Source organism: Eucalyptus grandis, chromosome 2, assembly GCF_016545825.1.
Source record: "Eucalyptus grandis isolate ANBG69807.140 chromosome 2, ASM1654582v1, whole genome shotgun sequence".
Classification (NCBI taxonomy): domain Eukaryota; kingdom Viridiplantae; phylum Streptophyta; class Magnoliopsida; order Myrtales; family Myrtaceae; genus Eucalyptus; species Eucalyptus grandis.
In genome coordinates this window covers 35,069,576-35,091,213 of record NC_052613.1, presented here as the reverse complement: position 1 = coordinate 35,091,213, position 21,638 = coordinate 35,069,576, and the positions used below count along the sequence as shown (strand labels likewise).

Genomic DNA, 21,638 nt, shown 5'->3' with positions numbered 1-21,638 from the left:
CATAAAATAAAAAAATAAGCAAAAGACGACAAAAGTTTATCGATACGACGATTTTCAGTGTATATGCTAAACATGTCGATTACGTCTTATGATAGGAGACACTTGAATTCGTTGAAATCAGACTTAGTTATCGAATAATTATTGTAAGTTTATTAAGATTAATATTCAAAGATGATATATAAGTATACATGTGACAAATTATTGATGGACATTTAAAGAGTTGAGTTATACTAGATGCCCAATAAAAGACTGGTCATATATACATATATATTTTTTTTTTGGGTACGTCAATTTTGTAAATCAAAAGTCAATATGTCTAGTATTATCGAATCGAAATTCATGTTTTAGCAAGAAAAAGCCAAAAAAAAAAAAAAAAAAATCGAAATTCATGCAGTCGTTATTACCCCCATGACAAATCAAATGGAAAATAATATAAACACGTGATAGCTCTGCTATAGGCTGGCGCGAAGAAAAGGTCCAACCAATGGGAATCTGCATGGAAATTCCGTCCGCCATTGCATGCTTATAATAAAACCCAGAGAGAGAGAGACACAGAGAGAGAGAGAGAGAGAGAGAGAGAGAGTAGATGAACTTCGCAGAGGCCAAGACCAGGACCCGAACCAATCCGACCCCGCGTCTGCTCAGTTGCCGACATGTAGTCCCTCCTCCGACCGGCACCCCACCGCTGGCCAGGTCGCCGGTGACGCTCCGGTGGCGAGCTGCCGGTCCAGGGATTCCACGACGTCCGAGGTGGAGTTCCAGAGGCAGCTGGGAGCAGCTCTTCTAACTAGGAGTTTTGCAGCAATGATCAGGAGAAAGACCAGATCCGCGCTGCGAACCAGTTGAGCTTGGGCAGGCATTGGAGGGGCGATGCGGGGAGGAAGAAGAATGAGGCCTTGGCAGAGACGCAATCCGGACAGTACTGGGTGAGTTTGGTGGTGTAATTGTGGCTACTTGGTTGGTGAATCTAGTGGATGAGCTTGAATGGGGGGAGTTTTACTGGGGGCTTTTATAATTCCTTTTGTTTGATATGCTCGGATTTTGATATTTATTATGTTTGGGATTTGTTTGGTTGCTAAATATAGAGAAAATGATACTGATGCTTATGTGGATCAATGCTGGGGAGTCTTCTTTCCATTTCTGAATTGGATAAAACTTAGGTCTCGGTGAACCTTTTATTCTGCTTCTGGCCGGGCATTTATCTTGTAATTGTGCTCACTTCTATTATCTCATGCATTGAGATTAGTAATTACGAAGTTGTTTTACTTAGGTTTCTGTGTTCGTTTGAATGGTGTTTCTACTGAGTGTGTTACATGTGCTAAATTACCTGTAGCGTGTACTTGTACAGGCTGTGAGACTCTTGCTTTCAATTGGTTCCCTATGGTGATTTCGAGCGTTATTACCCATGGGATTCAACTGGAGACTCAGAATGGTTTTAGTATTATGTTCCTTGTATGACCTTGACAAGGCATCCTAGCTGTGCTGACTGGTGTTTCCTCGTTGGATATGTTCCTCTCAATATCTCTGAGGTCATGAATGTTTTCATATCTACTATGGTTCTGGTATCTTGTTCTTTTGGCTTGGTAAATCCATCTCAGCAGTTTGTAAGATCCCCAGATATAGAATAGGATAGGTTTCTGTCCTAATTCCCATACGAGAAATTGTAGTGTCACATAACCTAAATAACTATGGGTATAACATTGTTAAAACATGTTGATATGATCCATGCTTGGTCTTGTTCTGTAGTCATTACTTGTATGGCGGGGCTTCTTTGTTTCTTCCAATTTGGTTTAACCAAATACATTTTGATGCAGAAATATGATGTGATTAATTATGAGGAGAAAGTGGTGGATGGATTTTATGATGCTCATAATATCTCCACTGACTCAAGACTTCAAGGGAAAATGCCATTTCTTACTGATCTCCAGACTGTCCCGGGGAGTTCTGGCTTTGAAGCTACAATAGTTAATCGGTTACCTGTAGCGTGTACTTGTACAGGCTGTGAGACTCGGTTTATGATGGAGATGGAAGTTGGAAGAGGTAATTAAAGACTTAAAAGATGTTGATGCAACTGGTTGAATTTATCTGAAGATTGGTACCATGCAGAGCTCAATTGTATAGAAGGATACAAGTAGGTGTAGCAAATTCCACTTGCTGGAAACAAGCTTGATTGATGTTGTTCTTACTAGTGATGAAGAGTTCACGGGTCCAGGTCACATAACATTTGACTGTCACTGATCGATGCCCCTTTGTGAGATAATACTTCGATAGTCTTTCACAGAAGGAAAAAAAGCAGAAAATAGCTCCTCCTTTTCCCCCTATACCCAACGATATATTTGTCTGTGGTTCTGCAGAAATTCTTGCGTTCATAGCTGTAAATGGTCTCATTTTTTAAATTAAGTCGTTAAAAAGTGTCAAAAATAATTGAACAGAGAAAACGGTACTCTTGTAGTCGAATATCATATTTGCAGGGGAAGTAAAAAATAAGCATGAATTTTTTTGGAGGTTTACATTTTCAAAAATAAAAACTGCATGCCAGTAAACTGTAGTGTTACCATGATATGTTGACTGAAGTTTGCAGTTGCAACAGCATCTGCAGTCCTGAAATGCAACATTTATCAGCAGTCTTCCTTGCCATTATCTATTACATAGCATAATCGCTGTCTAATTTAATTCGTAATTTACTCGCAAGGGTCTGTATTTCACTGTTCAGTTTGGCATACTCTTATAAAGATCCATGACAATGAAAAGATGTTGCTTCATTGCTCATGTTTGGAAAGTTATTTTGGTCATATTCTTATTTACTCAATCTCATTGCTTTGCTTGTTTGCAGAGCTATTATGAACAACGTCCTTTCAACTTTACCGTCAAAATACCTATCAGTGTAAGTACTGCACTTATGTTATGGACCAATCGATGATTATGTCTAGCTCATTTTTGTTGGGATGTCGTTTTGCAATGGCAATTGTTAATGTTAATGCTTAAGCATTTGCTGTTTACAAAAATAATTGATGAGATCTGGAGATTTCAAGGAGTATGCTATGCAGCTAAGATGCTGTTGATGTTAGTTAAGAAATACTCACACTGCAATAGACCAATGGGTGCCTAGCGGAGGACTTTTGCAAAAGAGTCAACTATAGTTGAATGAGTTTGACTTTCATCTAATTTGGCAGATGTGTTCATGTTACTGGAGCATGTAGTGCTCAGAAGACAGAGCTGAACATCATCCTGACAGCAATAGGCCTCTTATAGACTGCTGCTGATTTCATAACAAGAGAGGGCTTAGCCACGACCTCTCTGAGGGAAAGAAGAGGGAAGCAGGTCCATTTTCAATTTTAGATTTTCCTTTCCATCCTTTTGCTTTGTTGTAAAGTCTAAAAGCTCTGTTCTTGTCTTCCTTTGACCTTAGGACGAGGAGATGAGCAATATATGCCTAGGTCAGTGGATGGTGAAGAGAGTCTAGATGAGACTTGCGTTGCATGCAGCAGAGAGAATGGTGAGGCTTCTTCTAAAAGTACAGAGGATCGTGACAAGTTACCATTCTCAGTCTTCTTGTTACTTTAGAAGCATGGAGCTGATGAGAGGCCAGAGGTATGATTGTTCTCAAAACTTGCCCTTTTCTTTGATTGGTTTCTTTAGGTCCTCTTCTGTTTCTTTCTGTCTCTGTCATTTTGGATGTCTCTTTTAGTTGTGCAGTCTCTATTATTAAGATCTTATTCTAATTGAACAAGCTGTCGTGATTAGCCAACTAAGCTTTGGTGGTTTTGGGAATCAATTGTGATTATCACTGCCATTATCTTGGTGGTTTTGAGGGAAATGGACATCGTGCAACTGACGAGTGGAATCAAAGGAAATGTTGCGAGTACAATAGATAAGCATTATCATGACTCCAGTCGGCTATTTGGATCTTTTTATGCCAATGTGCTCGATTTTTTTATAAGTTTCCTGAAAATCCAAATGCTCCATATTATTCATATGTTCTCCTTCCATATCTTTTTAGGTCTTTCTCTTCCCTCGTAACCTCAGTCTCCCTCCCGCTGCAGCATCTCTTCACTCTACCATTCGAGGGCCTTCATTCCATATATTTTTAGTTCTTTCCTTGCCCCTTTGACCTTTGTCTCCATCCAGTATTCACATTTCTTCATTGGACCATCCGAAATCCTTCATTCTCCATGACAAACCATCTCAGGAAGCTTCTCTTGTCTTATCCTTGATTGAGGCCACATGAGTAAAGTTCTTTCTCCCCTGGCCTTCACTTCTTGTGGAATCTCTCTAAGTTATACAGTCTCAAGATGATCCAGTAATTGTTAACTTGCATTTGAGCAAAATAATTCCTATACATTTGCAATGTAATCCTGGATTTTGGAGCTCAGTTTGTAGTATTTCTTTTGCTTTCATTTTACTTTGGGAAAGTTGCTGTTCATATGTCCATGTTTTATCACACGAATGGGTGCTTAGTGTTGAGGAGGTTTCCATTTAATAGTACCGGGATCATTAGATAGGACTGGATTATTGAGCTGCTTTCAAATGTGATAGTGAGAAATGATAAATTGAATTATTCTGCGCATGATTTGAAATACATTTACATTATTTTTTTAGCTGTGAGAATGCTAAATGAGAGCCTTCTCTGTAATATTCTAAGGTCAAATAAACAATTACTTTGGTCTAGTTCAGCAACCATGAAATATATCTACTCATATTCGAAATGCATTTCACATATGTTATCAGGAATAAAATCATTATTACTTGTAGAATATTTCCTTGGGCCGAAGTGGCATTCTGCAACTGAACAAGGCTTCAACTATGTTTCTCTTTTTCATTCATTCTTCTTGGCTCCTTCTGTAGACATCCGCATTTGTGTAACAGTTCCTTCTTACCTCTGAGTGTTGTGGATTGTGCTCTGCATACAGTCTGCTTTTCATCTTGTAAACTTTTCGAAAGCACCTGTTGCTCACTCTTTTAGAGAGGCGCTATTCTTTATAAATGAAAAAATAAGGCACCTCAAGTATAGAATGTGAATTGTGAGTTAAGTTAGGAGAATTGTAGGTTTATGCTACTGTGATGTAAGTTAACTAAAGTGACCGAAATTTAATGCTTGAGAGGTGTATACAGTGGTACACTGTAAGCTGAGTCATTTCTTCAGATGAAAGTGGAGGTACTATTTTCCTCATGTGGAGTTATCTTGTTATATAAAATACTAAATGGAGGCCATCCTATGGTTTATACCTCTGATTATCATTCATATTTATTAATTTCTCTCTCTCTCTCTCTCTCTCTCTCTCTCTCTCTCTCACACCGTCACGCGTGCGAAAAATGTCTTCTCCAAGTGCTTTTAGGCATTTTTTGGTGATATCATCTGCTTCTTGGCATTTCCGTGATAATGCAACCAGAGCTGGAGTTTTCATTCCGATATTTAGTTCTTGGAGGCTTATCCGGATTATAGTCTCGCTAAAGAAGTTTCTAGATGTAGGTCCTCCCTTTTCTGTTAGCTTTGCGGGCACGTATTTCTTTCTCTCAATATAATTGCTTCCCTGGTTTCCTCTATTACATGAGATGTATTTTATCCACTGTGTACATTGTATCAAGGAAATCCGTTGTTACTTGCACTCACCTTTTATGGGTAAACCAGCTGTCAGGACACTTTTCCAAACTCTCGGAAATCACCAACAAAAACTCTCCAAAAGCACATGGGAGGATTGTCTTTGGAACTATTTCTTCCCTACGTTGGACTGCGCAGCCCGCATGGTAGTGTCAGATGATTCTTATATTGTGTTTAAAGGATTGCTGTAGTCTCTGTTGATGATGAAATAGAAATTTTTTGTAGGCTGCAACCTCATCAAAAGATGAATGCCGTTGAAAAGAACTTGGAATGAGGGGAGGAAAATCAGTTCACATGCTCGTACATCATAGGTGCTCTTCGATGTTTTCATTATCGATGAACTTAACATCCTGTGTCATCTTAAAAATCTGCATGTACTTAATTTCTATTTATGTATACGCAGTCGTAACACGGCGCAGAAGCAGTGGGATGAGACACTTGTTCTGGTCCTCAATGGGGATATTTGATATATTACGATCTTTCTTCCCTTTTCTCAGAAGCTTAAGGTACTTCTGGTCTGGTAAGATTATAGTAAACCAAATGGTAGTTTCTTTAGTCATGATTTCAAATGGCAGTTGGTATTTGGAAGTACTGCAAGTCAACTGAGGTTGCTCTTGCAGCAGTTAGCACTTAGCAGCCTCCAGATGACCATTGTATCTCATTCTCTCAATGTGATCTTCAATTCACTGATCTTGGAATAATTGAACTAGAATTGGTCCTCAGTTGACATGCAGTATATTAGTTTTCTCTGTTTTGCTGGACAGCCAAGAGATGAAATGACCTAGTATCTAGTTTCTGTGCAAAACAGGGGGACTTGCCAATGCCTTGCCTCACTTCGAGAGTTGAGGTCTATGAGTTTGTTTTTCAAAGGTCACCCAGCTACGGCGTTAATTCCACTAGCAAGGCAAAGCAGGAGACTTACCTGGTTTTGGTTTTGGTTTTGGTTTTGTAGTCGGCTCTATAATAGAATCCCTTCTTTGTACAAATCATGTCAATATTAACAATCATCTTCTTCTTGAGTTTCTTTCACAATATCATTGAGGGTAGTTACTGATGAGGTCCTTACGGTCGCATCAAAATCATAATGACAACTTTCGGTGACATCTCCATGTCTATTTGATCTTTTTTTGCAGGGGGATGTATGTTCAGGTCAAGAGTATGTTTGACAGTCAAATGTGCAACGCAGTTACTGGCAATTTTTGATTTGGCGTTTAGAGCAATTCATGATGGGAAGTGAAAAAGTTGAAACTGACCGAGGTACGTTGGATATGCCCTCTTTCACTTTTCTTCCCATAAGCAAATTTCGTTTTTTTTTTTTTTTTTTTTTGGGGTTAATGCCTTGTAGCAAATATACAAAGAATACAACGAGCTATATTCGACAGGAGGGTTTTAGAGTCACCAACCTCGAGCATTCGAATTTTAGCTAACCCCATGAGATCGTTCGGTGGTTAAGAATTGACTTGCATATGTGAATTAGACGCGCAACTCGAGTTCGAATCTCAACACCACCAAGGGCAAGTCGTGGCCGTCCATTTAGACTTACGTATCTAAGGCGAGCTTCCTCATCATCTAAAAAAAAAAAAAAGAGGAGCAGGTAACAAGTGCAATAATTATCATCCAATGATAACACATAATTAAACACACATGATCTGGTGAGGCGAGGGCATCGCTGCCCTTGCCTAGACCCTCGTCGACCATAATGAGGGCGGGCGAGGGCTTGTGATGCCTTTGCCTGCCACAGCGAGGCCTCACTAGCCTTTGCCAAACCCAGCAAGGGTCATAATGGCCTCGTCAGATTTGGTGAGGGGAGGGTGTTGCTGCCCTTGCCCACAGCCTGGCAAAGTTGCGGACCCTCACCTAGGTGCCAGCCACCCCAGGTGACCCTTGCTTAGTGGCGAGGTGTACAAAAAGGAAGGAAGGAAAGAAAGAAAGATAAAAAAAAATCAATAAAAAAATTTGGAAATTTTTAAAAAATTTAAAAACTATCCACTTGATTGTGCTATATAGGAGAGCTAGTGCTGACTGGACTATCACGTCAACAATGTTATAGTTTTACAATAACTTATATGAAGTTGCTCTATCCAACTGCGAGGTGTTATGGTTTTAAAGTGTATTGCCAAAAACATGTGCTACGATGTAGCACGGTTAATTAGGATTAATATCACGAAAAACCCAAAACTAATATATTTACGAGAAATTTATTCTAAACTATTTAACTCAAAATTGATATATTTATGATAAATTTACCATTTGCTAGTTTTCATTAAATTGAATTAATATCACAAAAAATCACAAACTAGTATGCATGTGATAAATGGAGGATAAAACTCCAATAGTGTACATTTGTCAAATATCACTCGTTATCCAACTTAGTAATTTGATGGTAAAATTCAAGTGAAACTAACGAAAGATAAATTTATCACTAACATACAATTTTGGAATTTTTGGTGATCAAAAAATTAGTTTGGAATGAATTTATCACAACTGTATCAATTTGAGGTTTTTTTTTTTTTTTTTGTAATATTAACCCTTGTAGTTATGGCAAACAAAATCTAAAACTAATTACACAAGTTCATTAATGAAACCGTTAACTTTTTTAAATTAATAATAAGAAAAGAACAAAAAACAACACGTTCAGATATTTTTATATTTCTCGTGTTGTCATTAACACAAAGTAAAAAAAAAAAAAAAAAAAAAAAAAACTAATTCGTCCTAATACGTAAAATGTTACTTACCATTCCGTCTTTTCGCTGTGTCGCAGTACGGTCGGAATACATTGTTTTTTGGGGTTGATATCGACTGCTAAACTTAAGAAATTATAATTTTAGCGTTGTAACAAGGGACATGTTTTTCAGAATCGAAGATAACACTGATGAATTTAAGGAATCTGACAGTTTTAACGGCGAAGGTCCTGGCGCTACAGACGTTTTCACGACATAGTTCCTGGCGCTACGTGTGACTCTGCTATTGGCTGGCCCTAATTTAAAAGTCAATGAGAGGTAACGAGGACGGAAAAGACAAACGTTGCATGAACTTTCGTCACGTATGTCGTCACTTCCATGCATCATTCATTTGAGCTCGCGAGAAGGAATCGAGAGATTACAGAAGTGAGAGATTCTGCATAAAGAGAGAGCGCGGAGAAAATCGTTCGAGAGGGAGTAATGGATCACCACGACCCCGATCCGGACCAACCCAACGAGTCCGCCTCGCCCGCTTGGTCGCCGCCGTCGTGTGCTCCCTCCTCCGATCAGCGTCCCGCCGCCGGCCAGGGCGCCGGCGAGGCTCCGGCGAGCCACTCGAGCTTCCTGGGCCAGCTGCTGAACGAATTTCCTGGGGATTCCCTGATGTCCGAGGCGGGGCTCGGCGTGCGCCCGGCGGTGGACGGTTGGTCTGAAGTTTACGCACCATCCTGGGAGGAGCTCGCGAGCAGGAAGCTCCACGCGGAGGTCGGCGGGTACGATCAGGAGCACGACCAGAAGCACGCCGCGAGTACGTCGAGCTTCGGCGGGCAGCGTCGGTGGGTGGGCGATGCGGCGAGCAAGAAGGATGAGGTCTTGGCGGAGACGCAGTCCGGACAGTACTGGGTGAGTTCGGGGGTGTGTAATTGGGACTGCCTTGGTGGGTAAATTTAGTGATGAGCTTGAAAATTGGGGGGTTTTCTGGGGCTTTTATAATTCTTTTTTTCTTTTGATACGCTCGGGTTTTATTATTTATTATTTTCAGGATTCATTTAATTGCTAAATATAGACAAGATGATGCTGATGCTCGGCAGCCTTTTCGATGCCGCTATTCTGCATTTGTTTACGCAATACTTCTAGTGGGTGCACTCTTTCGGGTCAAATGCACACTTAAAATTCTGGAAAAATGACTTATCATGCATAGCTGTTGCTAAAATTCGTAATTGATTTATCCCACCCACCGCATTATATGATTAATAGATGTCTGCATAAATCTTGCAATGCTAGAGCTAAGTTTAGAAAAAACGGAATGGTGCCCATCTGTTACAGAATTGAGCACCGTGTATTCATTGATAGTTCTGATATGATCCATGATTAGTCTTGTTCTGCAGCCATTTACTTGTATGGCGGGGCTTCTTTGTTTCTGCCATTTTGGTTTAACTAAATACACTCTGATGCAGGAATTTAACGTGATTGATTATGAGGAGAAAGTGGTGGATGGATTTTATGATGCTTATGGCATCTCCACTGACTCAAGACTTCAAGGGAAAATGCCTTCTCTAACCGATCTCGAGACTGACCCTGGGATTTCTGGCTTTGGAGCTATAATAGTTGATCGCAGAATTGATCATGCTCTGGAAGAGTTGAGACAAATCGCTCACCATATAGGATTGGACTGTCCTGCTACTGAGGTTACCATTTTGGTTCAAAGGCTTGCTGAACTGGTAACAGGACATATGGGCGGCCGAGTGGAGGATGCTAACATTATGTATGCTAGGTGGGTGAAGAGGACCACAGAGTTGAGGACATCCCTTCAGACAAATGTTTTGACAATTGGGTCCATAAATGTTGGCCTCTCAAGACATCGTGCTTTGCTTTTCAAGGTTAGCTCTTTACCCCATCTAATTTGGGCCTTAGCAGTCCATGCTTGTCGACTTCAGTTGATAGTGGAACTTGAGGCAGTTGGTTGATGTCATAAATGAAGTTTAATTTCTGTGACATTCTTTAGTTAGGGCACAAGAATATGAAACCTTGAAAGTGTTCTGGACAATTTGTGATCTACTATAATCAACAATGGAAAAAAGATTCAGTATCTGAAGTGATAACTTTCATTACGTGAAGGTGTTAGCGGACAGTATTAATTTGCCTTGCCGACTGGTGAAAGGGGGCCATTACACTGGCATGCAGAATGATGCTGTAAACTTGATAAAGTTGGATGATGAAAGGTGCTGTTTGCTCTTCTTTTCTGTTATTGTTATTGTGCTGTCATATAGTTACTCACTGTGGTGCTTTCTAGACTTTTTTTGTCAATAATTGTCGTGTCTTTTTCCTTGTGATGGATTTGAAAGGGGTATATTTCCGTGTGAATGAATTTTACCTTTATGGATTGCAAGGATTTTGAGCTTCCCCAAAGATTTGGTGATTTTAATTTGCAAATGTCATAACGAACTTGAATCTTCAGGATTCTGGAATTACATTAAAGCATAGTGTAGGAATTGCTTATGCTTGTATTTATCTTAGCAGTAAATGCCTTAGTTGCTAAGAGAGGATGTATCATCTTTCCTGGCATCAAGAGGATACCCACCTATTATGGATAAGCACCTGTTATGGATATCTGAGAGTTCTTCGTCTGTGCTACCCTTTATTCTGCTGGCTAAAAATCTAGTTGTGCTCCCTTTGCTTATTGCTGTTACTTTGTTATTTAGCAGAAATAACTACTGTTTGTGCATGCATATTTTTTGTTTTTTTGTTTTTTTTCCAATAAAAGCTCTACGATGGATATAATTGCTTAATTTCTCTTTTTAGCTTCTTGTAATTGTATTTGTTAGAAATGAGAGCATTTCCTTTTGTCCCTTTATTAGGAAAGGCTGCAATTTAATGTGGCATGTTTGCAGTACTGTGTTTATTTATGGGTTTCAGTCGTTGTGAGAATGGAGATGCAAAGGCAACAGAGCTTGATTCTGTTGTAAACATTCTCTGAATGAGAATTCACGATCACCGACACCTATCTGCTTGCTTTGCACAAATATTATATTAGTTAAGGTTACCATTTCTTGATCATGGCTAGTCAATTTAATCATGAAGTTGTGGCACATATACTTTGATCTCTCCAGCCCTTCCCTTCCCTTTTATATTAAGTCTGGTTACTTTTATACTCTCGTCCACTTAGAGCGTGAAATACAGAGTCTTTCCTTGAAATGTGTGATATGGTATATTGTAATTGGCATTGATTTTCATGTTTCCCTACCATAGTGATTCATATATACGTTCTTGATTCAGGGAGTATCTGGTTGATCTCATGGCTGCCCCTGGGACGCTTATACCAGCTGGCTTTTGCAGTGGGAAAGATGATAAGCCCTACAAGGGAGAAATTACTAAATTGCCATCTTTTCAAGCTCCTAATGAGTTGGAAGTTGTTCAGTCAAGGCCACAACAGCCTTCAGCTGGCGAACAAAGCAATCAAAGTTCAGTGATGGAAACTGATTCTTATGTAGCTAGAAAATCAAGCTCTAAAACGTCAGAATCCTTCCCCTCTTCCCCATTTGCTTGTCATGATCCTGGTGTTGGTTCTTCCAGAGTATCTGGTGAGAGAGCTCAACAGCTGAATGTCAATGTGGTTCCACAGAGCAAAAATAGTTCAGAAGATCCCACAAATATTTTTGCAGACCTCAATCCTTTCGCAACTAAAGTGTCTGGCAAAGCCCCAATGGAAGGTAATAGCCCAGGAGTCAAAATAAGTGAGATGCCTAGACAGAAAAATAACCCTGTTCCTGGTCAGCCTCGTGTCCAATTGATGCCAAAAAATCGACATCCTCTCAATGAAGTAGTGAGAAAGAAAGAATATGGTTTGAAGGAAGGTCTATTTCCAAGAAGTTATTGGGAAACTAATGCTTATGATGTATCATCATCCATTGGCAGCTCTACAATTGATAAAGTCAATCCAGACAGAGTATCTGGTGGGAGAGCTCAACAGTCGAATGCCAATGCTGTCCTACAGTACAAAAATAGTTCAAAGCACCCCATAAATCCTTTTGTAGATCCCTATCCTTTCTTAATGGCAGGCTTTCCAAATGCCCTAAGCAACCGCACAGAAAACAAAATCAATGAGATGCCGAGACAGAAAAATAACTCCATTCCTGGTCAGCCTCATGTCCCATCGATGCTAACAAATCGGCTTTCTCTCAATAAAGTAGCAAGAAAGAAAGAATACGGTTTCAAGGAAGGTCTATTTCCAAGAAGTAAATGGGAAACTAATGCTTATGATGTGTCAGCATCCATTGGCAGCTCTACAACTGGTGTCAATCTGGACAGTTTTATGATATGTAATTATTTGAATCATTCAGCTCAAGAGAGCAGTGGCGTCAAAGTGTCAAACAAATCAAATCAGTTGATCAAAGAGAGTAGTCACTGGAATCCTGTCAGTGAGAATAGTCCAATGTTGGAATGTAGCACAGGCCAGTATAATAAATTGCCTTGTGAAGAGCACTTGAATGCCCAAGTCAGGGAAGACCCTCTTAGGACTCAGGAGAATTTGCAACATGGCGTAGCAGACTCTTTGAGCGGATGCGGTAGTCATAAAATTTCTTTTCCTGATCCGAAAAAGTGCACTAATGACAGATTCATGGACACAAAAGTCATGTTGAAGGATTCAGAAGGCCCCAGTTCCTCAATTGATAGTAATACAAATAAAGTTGATGATGCTGATGCTGGTGATGAGATTCAGTGGGAACATTTGGACATTGGTGAAAGGATTGGACTAGGTATCGCTTTGATTAAGTCACTGGTTGGATAGATTCTATACATGTCTTTATGCAGGTCCACATATTAGCTACAAGAGGAAGACTAGTGTAAACAAACATGTTGATCCTGTTGCTGCGTTTTGGTGACATTTGTTTAGTACTATGAGATATGCTTTATCACTATTTTACCACCTAATACACTCGTGGCTAGCTAGCCATTAACAAGAAGTGCATGTCTTCTAATAGAAAGTTCTCTATGGCAATCCGAATTTAAGCATAATTGCAGTAGTTATTATAGGATGTACTGCAATGTTTTCTCATTGAATTGCATTTACTGTTTACGGTGTCAGAAATTTTACCCCATTTCATCATCTTCCAAACAGGCTCTTATGGAGAGGTCTATCATGCTGACTGGAATGGCAAGGTATATCCATTGACTCCTTTTATATGACTGCTTTTAAGCAAAAGATCCTCCTTGAATATGACAAGTAGTCTTTTAGTCAAAAGAAATGACAGTTAGTACTACTTCTGTGTCCTGCTTTTGTGCTAATGTTTTAGATTTTTAGACTAAGCGGCTAGTGTGTAACAGTGACATCAGATATAGTCTCGAAATCTGGCATTTCAACCTGGGTTGGTGAAAAAGCTCGAGAATTGGTACCTTGACATATGCACATGACTTGTTGGACTGGTGTCAACATAATAACTAATTCCTTGTTGCTCATTCATGGCCTCGTCTTGCTACTCTCTCTTTTATACTTTGGATAAGCAAAAGGAAGTTTCACTTTTGGCCTCCTTCCTACTCTGTTATTAGGTGCTGTCAAGATTCAGCTTCTATGTTTAGCTCTTCAGTAGGTAGTTGTATGTTCTCTGGATGTAATCGAATTCTTGTTGTGAAGACTGAAGATTTTTGTACAAATAGTCACAATGAAGAGGCTGTTGCAAAGTCTTTCTGTATATTGTTAGTCTGCAGCTCAATCAAACCCCACCATCCAGTAGAAGCACTTTAAACACTGGGTTGTCTAGGTTTGTTGTTCTTATGGCTTTATATACTCTTAAATATCAAGAAATGGAAAGAGAAGCAGCAGATGACTCTTTTTCTCTTTTCAACATTTTCCAAAGAATTTTATGCATGCATTATCAGTACTTTGCAATTTAGACATTACCTTTTGCAAAATACTTGGTGATGCGCTCTTAATATTTAAAAATCCATGATGTATCTTGAGACCTAAGATAAATTGCAATGCATCTTTGAGTCTTAACATCTGGCTCGACTTGCTCGTTCACCAGGAGGTGGCTGTGAAGAAATTTTTGGATCAGGATCTCTCAGGTGCTGCTTTGAATAAGTTCAGACGAGAAGTAAGCTATCAATAGGTCTTTCGTTTGTGCTTTTTATCTTCCAGTTCTTTTTTTTTTTTTTTTTTGGGAGAACAAAATCTTCCAGACTTATTGAGAACTCAAACCTTGTAAAGAATAAAACTTGGATGAACATTGTAAAGGAAAGAATAGCATGGCCGCTTAACATACACAAGTTTCACAGTAAGACTACCTTACCACGCCATGCATTCTGCACTGTCAGAAATATTACAGGAGAAAAGGTGCAATATGCTTTCCTGTTGCTTTGTTGGTGTTGGCATAGAGTTGTTGATTTGGTCTGCTTCTTTGGGTGATCTATATAACGCTGAGACATTGAATTAATGTTCTTTACATAAGATCTCAATGGCAAATAAAGTCTGATGGTTGAAAACAAAAGAGAAAGATTTATGGATCCCAAGTTCAGTTTAGTTTATGTGTATCTCTATGTATTTTGGAAGCTGATGAATTAGTGTGTTCAGTAATTGATTTGCATTTTGAGCAAGAATAAAACTGAGGACAGAGAAATGCTTTCCCTGTTTATATAGCAACTGTGAGATAAATGACTATGCAGCTTCCTTTTGCTTCTGTGCCCAGGTTGCTGATAATGCATGTACAGTGTCATCAGAGCATCATACTTTTCATGGGTTCCATGATCTGTCCACGTCCATGGAAGTAGTTGTGTTCAATGATTAATTTGTTTGCTTAATTTGCTTATTTAGCAAGGAAAGAAATAAGGACTAATCAAAGCAATGAGTCAACAAATGCTTTCCAATAAATCTAGGAAGATAATTGACCATGCCTCTTGTTCTTCTGTTCAAGGTGCAGATGATCCGTAGACTGCGTCATCCAAATGTTGTTCTTTTCATGGGTGCTGTAGCCCGACCTCCAAATCTGTCTATCATTATGGAGTTTCTTCCAAGGTACAATTTTTTGTACCATAAAAAACCTTGCTAGTGAGGGAGTAACATCAATTATTTTTTGGGGGATGCAGCTAATTTATCTGTTGTTAAAGTGGTATTATTATTTGGATGGCACGCGACAATCTCATTTTGCTGTCTGATCTATACTTTTGTTTACTTCTCCAGGGGAAGCTTGTACAAAATTATACATCATCCTCAGTGTCGTATTGATGAGAAACTTAGGATAAAAATGGCCCTTGATGTGGTATGAAATAATTGGTCTCCCTTCTCTTTGGTGTTGGAGATAGAGAGATTTCCTTTTCTGAAATTGATATAAGTGCTTATGCAAATTTTACAGGCTAGGGGAATGAATTGCTTGCACACAAGCGTCCCAACAATAGTTCATCGAGATTTGAAATCACCAAATCTTCTTGTTGACCTAAACTGGAATGTCAAAGTACGTAAAACTTACCAATGTTGCCTGTTCCTTTTATTTTCACTCTTTCACTTCTTTAAATAATGAATCACACTATTCTCTTGCATGCATATCATTCATCCATCTCCTATGTGCCACTAACATCTTGCTTGGCCTTTTTCTCTTTTTCTTGGATACTATTTTTCCCAACATTTTGAGTTGAAAGGGCTAGTAAGAACACTTAGAAGGGGATGAATAAGTGTGAAAACAGATTTTGCGAAATACAAAGAAAAACTTTACTTTTAACCCGAGTCTGGTTGACTTCAGACTCTATAGAGGGATTTAGACTTTAACAATTATTTTTAAGCTCAGAAATATATTGTAGTAAGTAAAGTAAAGGAGTACAAGGAAGAGAAAATAACACATCATTTATAATGTCTACGTCCACTCTTCCACACTGACAGCCTTCTGGCTGGTTTCCACTATGAATCAAAAGAGAATTACAATCTTGCTATCTTAACTTCACAGTAAAGAGTCTCTACAGCTCTCTCACGAAATCACACAATGAGTCTCTCTATTTTTTAGTACAACTTTAAGCTTAGTGTAAGAAATAACAAGAAAATGGGAAACTTCAAACTTTGGAATTTCTCTTTCACGCACTCTATAGAATGACTGGAAATGTCTCCTTAAATACTCCTTCATGCCTTCTTGACCGTTGGCATTTTCCAAAGGAATTCTTTCAGTCAACCCATTGGACAGAATCAATTAAAGAGATCTCAAGCCGTTTGAAGATTGTGATGAAAGTTTGTGATGAAAGTCCGTCAATCTTGTTCACTCATACAATTAGGATCTTGGTTTTCATAAGTAGATTCTTTCCAAATTTAATTGCCTTCCGAAAAGATTTGATGTATCTAAATTGATTCCAATAAGGATAACCAATCTCGTAGATGTTGTTGTCAACCAGAAAGCCATATATGTCTTGTAAAAACTGAAGCTTTGAAGAAATGAAGATAATCTTGAGTCTAATTCCGTCTTCGTTCTTTATTCACGTTCAATCTGAAATTTTTCAAAGTGGACAGACTTCTAATGTAAAACAAATTTTGACACAAAAGTCTAGCAGTCATCAGACTTTGACATAGAAGTCTGGAAATCTTAAAAATAGAATATAGATAAGTTTTGTCTGGGAGTTTTCTCCAACATGAGCACCTCAGATATGCTCGGTATTGACTGGTATTAGCTTATTTTGGGATAACGTGTGGACTTTATTTCTTGTGGGCTTTGACTTCTCATTCTCTCTTTTCACTGCCATACATGAACTTACAATTGTATAGAACCCAGACATGGATGATTCTTGATTTACCAAACTTGCTAATGTGATGCAATTTCCATCAGAAATGTGCTCTATGATTTCGATGTGAATGATGATTACGTTTGCAGTAAAATGTTGCTTGCGTCCTTACTAAAATTTATCGATGTGCAGGTCTGTGATTTTGGGCTGTCACGCTTGAAGCATAATGCTTTCTTGTCATCCAAGTCAACTGCTGGAACGGTAAGTATGGAAGCATTCTTGAAAATCATTCTCGAAGAGTTTTCAAGGATGGAGAGAGAAAGATATTCAACTATATTGAAACAGGGAAAGACATTTGGATGGTTTCTACTAATAGCATTTGGTGTAGTTAAATGGACAATTAGTAACAATAGAGGAAAGTAGAGGAAACAATTGGAAACATCATTTTTGGTCATTTCGGAAGTAGACTTCTTCTCTAATGCAATCTTGAACGGTCGGAAAAGCAAGTACAAAGTGTTTCTATTTGTGAAATCAGAAAATAGTTTGCCATAGCATTACTAAGCAATGCCCCAAGAGTCTGAGATTCTTCTTTTACAGATTCATTTAATACTTGGATTTGGAAAAAACCATTCTTGATGTTTCTCAAGATTTTGAGCTGTTCCTAATGTGAAGTTCATGGTCCTGTCAGGCTGAGTGGATGGCACCAGAAGTTCTCCGCAATGAACCGTCGAATGAAAAGTGAGTTGTGCATATCTAAGGTAGCTTCAATTATTTTGTCCGGACTAGGTTTCTTAAGCTTGTGTCACTTAGATTTTCAATAGACAAGCCTAAATGATTTCACTTAGGAGCATTGCTTTGATCATATGTTGTAATTATACTATTAGGCCTTGTGTTTTTCATTGCTTAAGCTGGAAAGCATTCGTCCTGGCCTAATTTTTTTGTCTATATTGGGATTTGGATGGACTTGGATAATGTCCTTTTGATTGACCCTGTCACAAGGTAAGCTGTACCTAACACAATATGTATATATATAGAAAAGAGAAAAAAAGGTCGTACCTTAAGCAAAGTTTCTTTTCAACAGAATGTGTATCTCTTGATGTATAAAGAATAGGACATACAAAATTGAGAAGATGGAACTTTATTCGATCACAGACTCTGCTTGGATGTGACTGTCAGGGAAAAACAGCTTTATAAAAGTTTGCATAGCTTGATGTTGTTCGCTCTATATATGTGCTGATATAGTTAACCACAGCACTTCCTTTTCATAAGCTTAAGCTGTAGGAGTGACAAAACTTTATTCGATGTTTCGTGGGTTGTGCAGATGTGACATTTTTAGTTTTGGAGTCATTCTCTGGGAGCTTGCCACGTTGAAAATACCTTGGACTGGGATGAACTCAATGCAGGTTGTAGGTGCCGTAGGTTTTCAAAATCGCCGCCTCGAGATCCCCAAAGAAGTCGATCCCTTGGTTGGAAAGATCATCTGGGAATGCTGGCAGACGTAAGAAAAATTTGAGCACCATAAGCACACAAATGTTATTCTGTCGAACTAATCGCTCGTCATTTGCTCATGTCTTCTTACAGGGAGCCAAACTTGCGGCCCTCTTTTGAAGAGCTCACTATAGCTCTGAAGTCATTGCAGCGGCTTGTAATTCCTTCTTGACTTGGATCAACCAAATACACATCTGACATGGGACCAGCGACACTTTTCTCCTCCCCTGGAGATTCAAGGTAAATACAACACCTTGAGACATCTTCACAGAGTGAAAATGAAGTTCATGGCATCACTTCATTTGCATGGTGGCATTAATCTATTCTCGATAAATTTAAACTAGAATGAGAAAGAAGAGAAGCTGTTTAGGACAAAGGGTTCGCGCTGTACAGTAATCTTGCCGTTCCTGTAGAGAAAGACTGTCATTCACGGTTTCTTTGTGGAAGGAGGGACTGAGGATGCCTCCTTCAAGACAAAGGAGAACCTGTTACTATGAAATACAAGTTTCTGCTATTTAACCGTGGCGTATTGAGGAGATTAAGGACTGTCAGTTGACTCCAGTCGTGAGTATTTGCACCCTGTATATAGATGTGAATAATAGATACTATTTAAACTCCGCTATCTTTCTTTCTCTAGGTAGCTACAATAACGACAGAAACAAAGTTGCTTGAAGGTGCTGTCATATCTCTTCTAGGAGTTCTTTACTCTTTTAATCTAAGCATTGATTTTCAGGCCACGACTTTGAAAATCTTCTGCTTATCCTGGAGCTGACTCGTTACCCCTGAAAGCTATGAAACTTTAACGGCATTTCTGATCTATGTAGCTCTCCTTTGATCTGACGATATGTATACCGCCGAATTCTCTGATTCATAGGCGCGAGGACAAGTTGCGCTTTATATTCCTGAGATGGTTGAGGTCTCTTCCTCCTCTCTCTCTCTAACATGCATATAGGCCTTGAGCTATATCATTGTCTTTCAAACTTTGCAATCCACATGATGAGCCTGTCGTATCATTTAGAAAATCAGATCGGTGGATATATCCCGGTATGTCTAAAGTGTTTGCTTTTCTTTCTATTTTTTTTTTAAAATAAAAACCATGTGCCATAAAAATCGATGAAGGGGTGAAAAAGAGAGAGGAAGAAAACGTGATGATATAAGATAATATGCATTATATAGAATTTATCAAAGGACTCTTCTTATCTAGGTTGAGGGAATTATTCATGTGTTAACTTGATACAAATGGATATGAGCGATGCCATTTCTGTAATCCAATAACAATACGTCTCGTTTCTTCTTATTAGGGATAAAAAAAAAAAAATACATGACCATTTAACATATTAAAGGCTTATTGTAAGGTAAAGAATACACTTATGTATAGGATGTAAAAGTCTTCTTCCTCAAGGTAAATCATTCATACGTGATGTTCTCTCTTCATCATTAGATATAAATATGACCTTGAAACTTAGGGAAAAAAAATCGATGTTGTTTCTTTTCTGGTGTAGAACTGCGACATGGATCGAGTTACCGTGCGGACGGCCAGGCCTTTTTATAGGATTGTTCTGAATTTGAAGTGAAAAGTGGTCCAAGTACATCCTTATCGCCAAGAAGATGTGGCATGAGAGAGAAACATTTTGTCTGATAAAGAAAGAAATGTCATTAAAGTTGCCGTGACCTATATTTCCGTGGCCTAGGCTTGAGCAATTAATTAAACAAAACTTCTAGATGACTGGACTATTTGATCTCTCCTTCTCCTCCCCCATTAGTTCAGGTGGACCACCTCCTAAAATGCATGAAAATTCTCTTGGCCTGGATCTAAATTTGTAGTCCGAATCCAATCATAGCCATTGATTTCTAAATCTATAGATGGGCCCCATATTGAATCATTGTACCAAGATTTTTGCCTAGACAAAAATATACTGGGAATGTAGGAATCATCAGGGATTTATTGCATAATGTTCAATACATCTCAATAATTGAATATGATGAGCTTGAGCTCCATGGGTAGCTCATCTCTCTCTAAAAAGTATAAACTATAGCGAGGGCTCATTATAAGGTAAAGAATACACTTATGTATAAGATATAATACTTAACACCAGGAAGATGTGGCATGATAGAGAAACATTTTATCTGATAAAGAAAGACATGTCCTTAAAGTTGCCGTGACTTATATTTTACTGGCCAGGCTTGAGCAATTAATTAAACAAAACTTCTAGATGATTGGACTATCTGATCTCTCCTCCTCCTCCCCCATTAGTTCATGTGGACCACCTCCCAAAATGCATGAAAATTCTTTAGCCTGGATCCGAATCTATAGTCCGAATGTAATCACACCCATTCATTTCTAAATCTATGGATGGGGCCCACATTGGACCACAGTACAAAGACTTTGTCTAGACAAAAATAAACTTGGAATGTAGGAATCATCACAACATTCAGTACATTTCAATAATTGAACATGATGACTTGAGCTCCTTGGGTAGCTCCTCTCTCTCTCTCTCTAAAAATTATAAACTGTATAGATAAAAGAGACGTATGAGTGAACTAAGAAAACTTTAGGTTTTGATGATGATAAAATTGGGGGTCGATGCAGTTAACTTTAGAGATCAATTGCGTAGGCAAAAAGGTAGTAATTTGCATTGTCCAAAACACTGGACCATTATCCAAGTGCAATTGATGTGCTTCCCCAATTTCTCTAATGAATATTTATCCATGATTCTTTTGCAAAAACGGTGACGGGTCCACATCTGCATTTCGCCGGAAAAAATCATCAGAGAACATGGCACTATCAAATTTCAAATGAATTAAAGTTAAAATGTTATGAACATTAGAAATGGAAAAAAAAAAAAAAAAAAAGTGGCTGAAATGCAAAGAGCCTTCACGTGCAATACCATTACAAGATCCTAATCATAATCAAATTTCTCATATTCGTTGCTTACCTAAAGCTGACTCTCTTTTCTGTAGTTTATTTATTTGTTATTTCAACCTAGGAAGATGTTAGTAGAAAATAAGAATTTTACCCCTTGAAAGTCACATGCATTGACGAAAGGAAAGAAAGGAAAAGCTAAGAGGGGAAGCTAATATAAGACATAAATTTTGGAGGAAAAAATTCACCTTGGTAGGGTAAAAATGGAAAGGACTGAGGGGCATCATGACATATCAGAATCAATTTCATAGGAGCT

The 21,638-nt window shown here is 38.6% G+C and overlaps 1 protein-coding gene across 2 annotated transcripts; it reads left to right on the top strand.

Annotated features, from left to right (window-relative positions):
• Positions 1-605: 605 nt before the first annotated feature.
• Positions 606-19,221, top strand: LOC104430701 (serine/threonine-protein kinase EDR1). 2 transcript variants are annotated; one of them, XM_039306317.1, is made up of 21 exons: positions 606-926; positions 1,815-2,040; positions 2,834-2,884; positions 3,174-3,321; positions 3,410-3,591; positions 5,630-5,745; positions 5,825-5,910; positions 6,003-6,856; positions 8,494-9,183; positions 9,738-10,160; positions 10,399-10,502; positions 11,557-13,037; positions 13,400-13,440; positions 14,304-14,372; positions 15,195-15,289; positions 15,455-15,533; positions 15,627-15,725; positions 17,164-17,232; positions 17,660-17,709; positions 18,293-18,469; positions 18,553-19,221. In XM_039306317.1, exons 9-21 carry the CDS (start codon positions 8,761-8,763, stop codon positions 18,629-18,631), a joined length of 3,189 nt encoding a protein of 1,062 aa, XP_039162251.1. In that variant the 5' UTR covers positions 606-926; positions 1,815-2,040; positions 2,834-2,884; positions 3,174-3,321; positions 3,410-3,591; positions 5,630-5,745; positions 5,825-5,910; positions 6,003-6,856; positions 8,494-8,760; the 3' UTR covers positions 18,632-19,221. The 2 variants fall into 2 exon arrangements, with proteins under 2 accessions (XP_039162251.1, XP_039162250.1); XM_039306316.1 differs by having other exon boundaries at positions 607-926; positions 15,189-15,289; positions 18,553-19,220.
• The last annotated feature ends 2,417 nt before the right edge of the window (positions 19,222-21,638 follow it).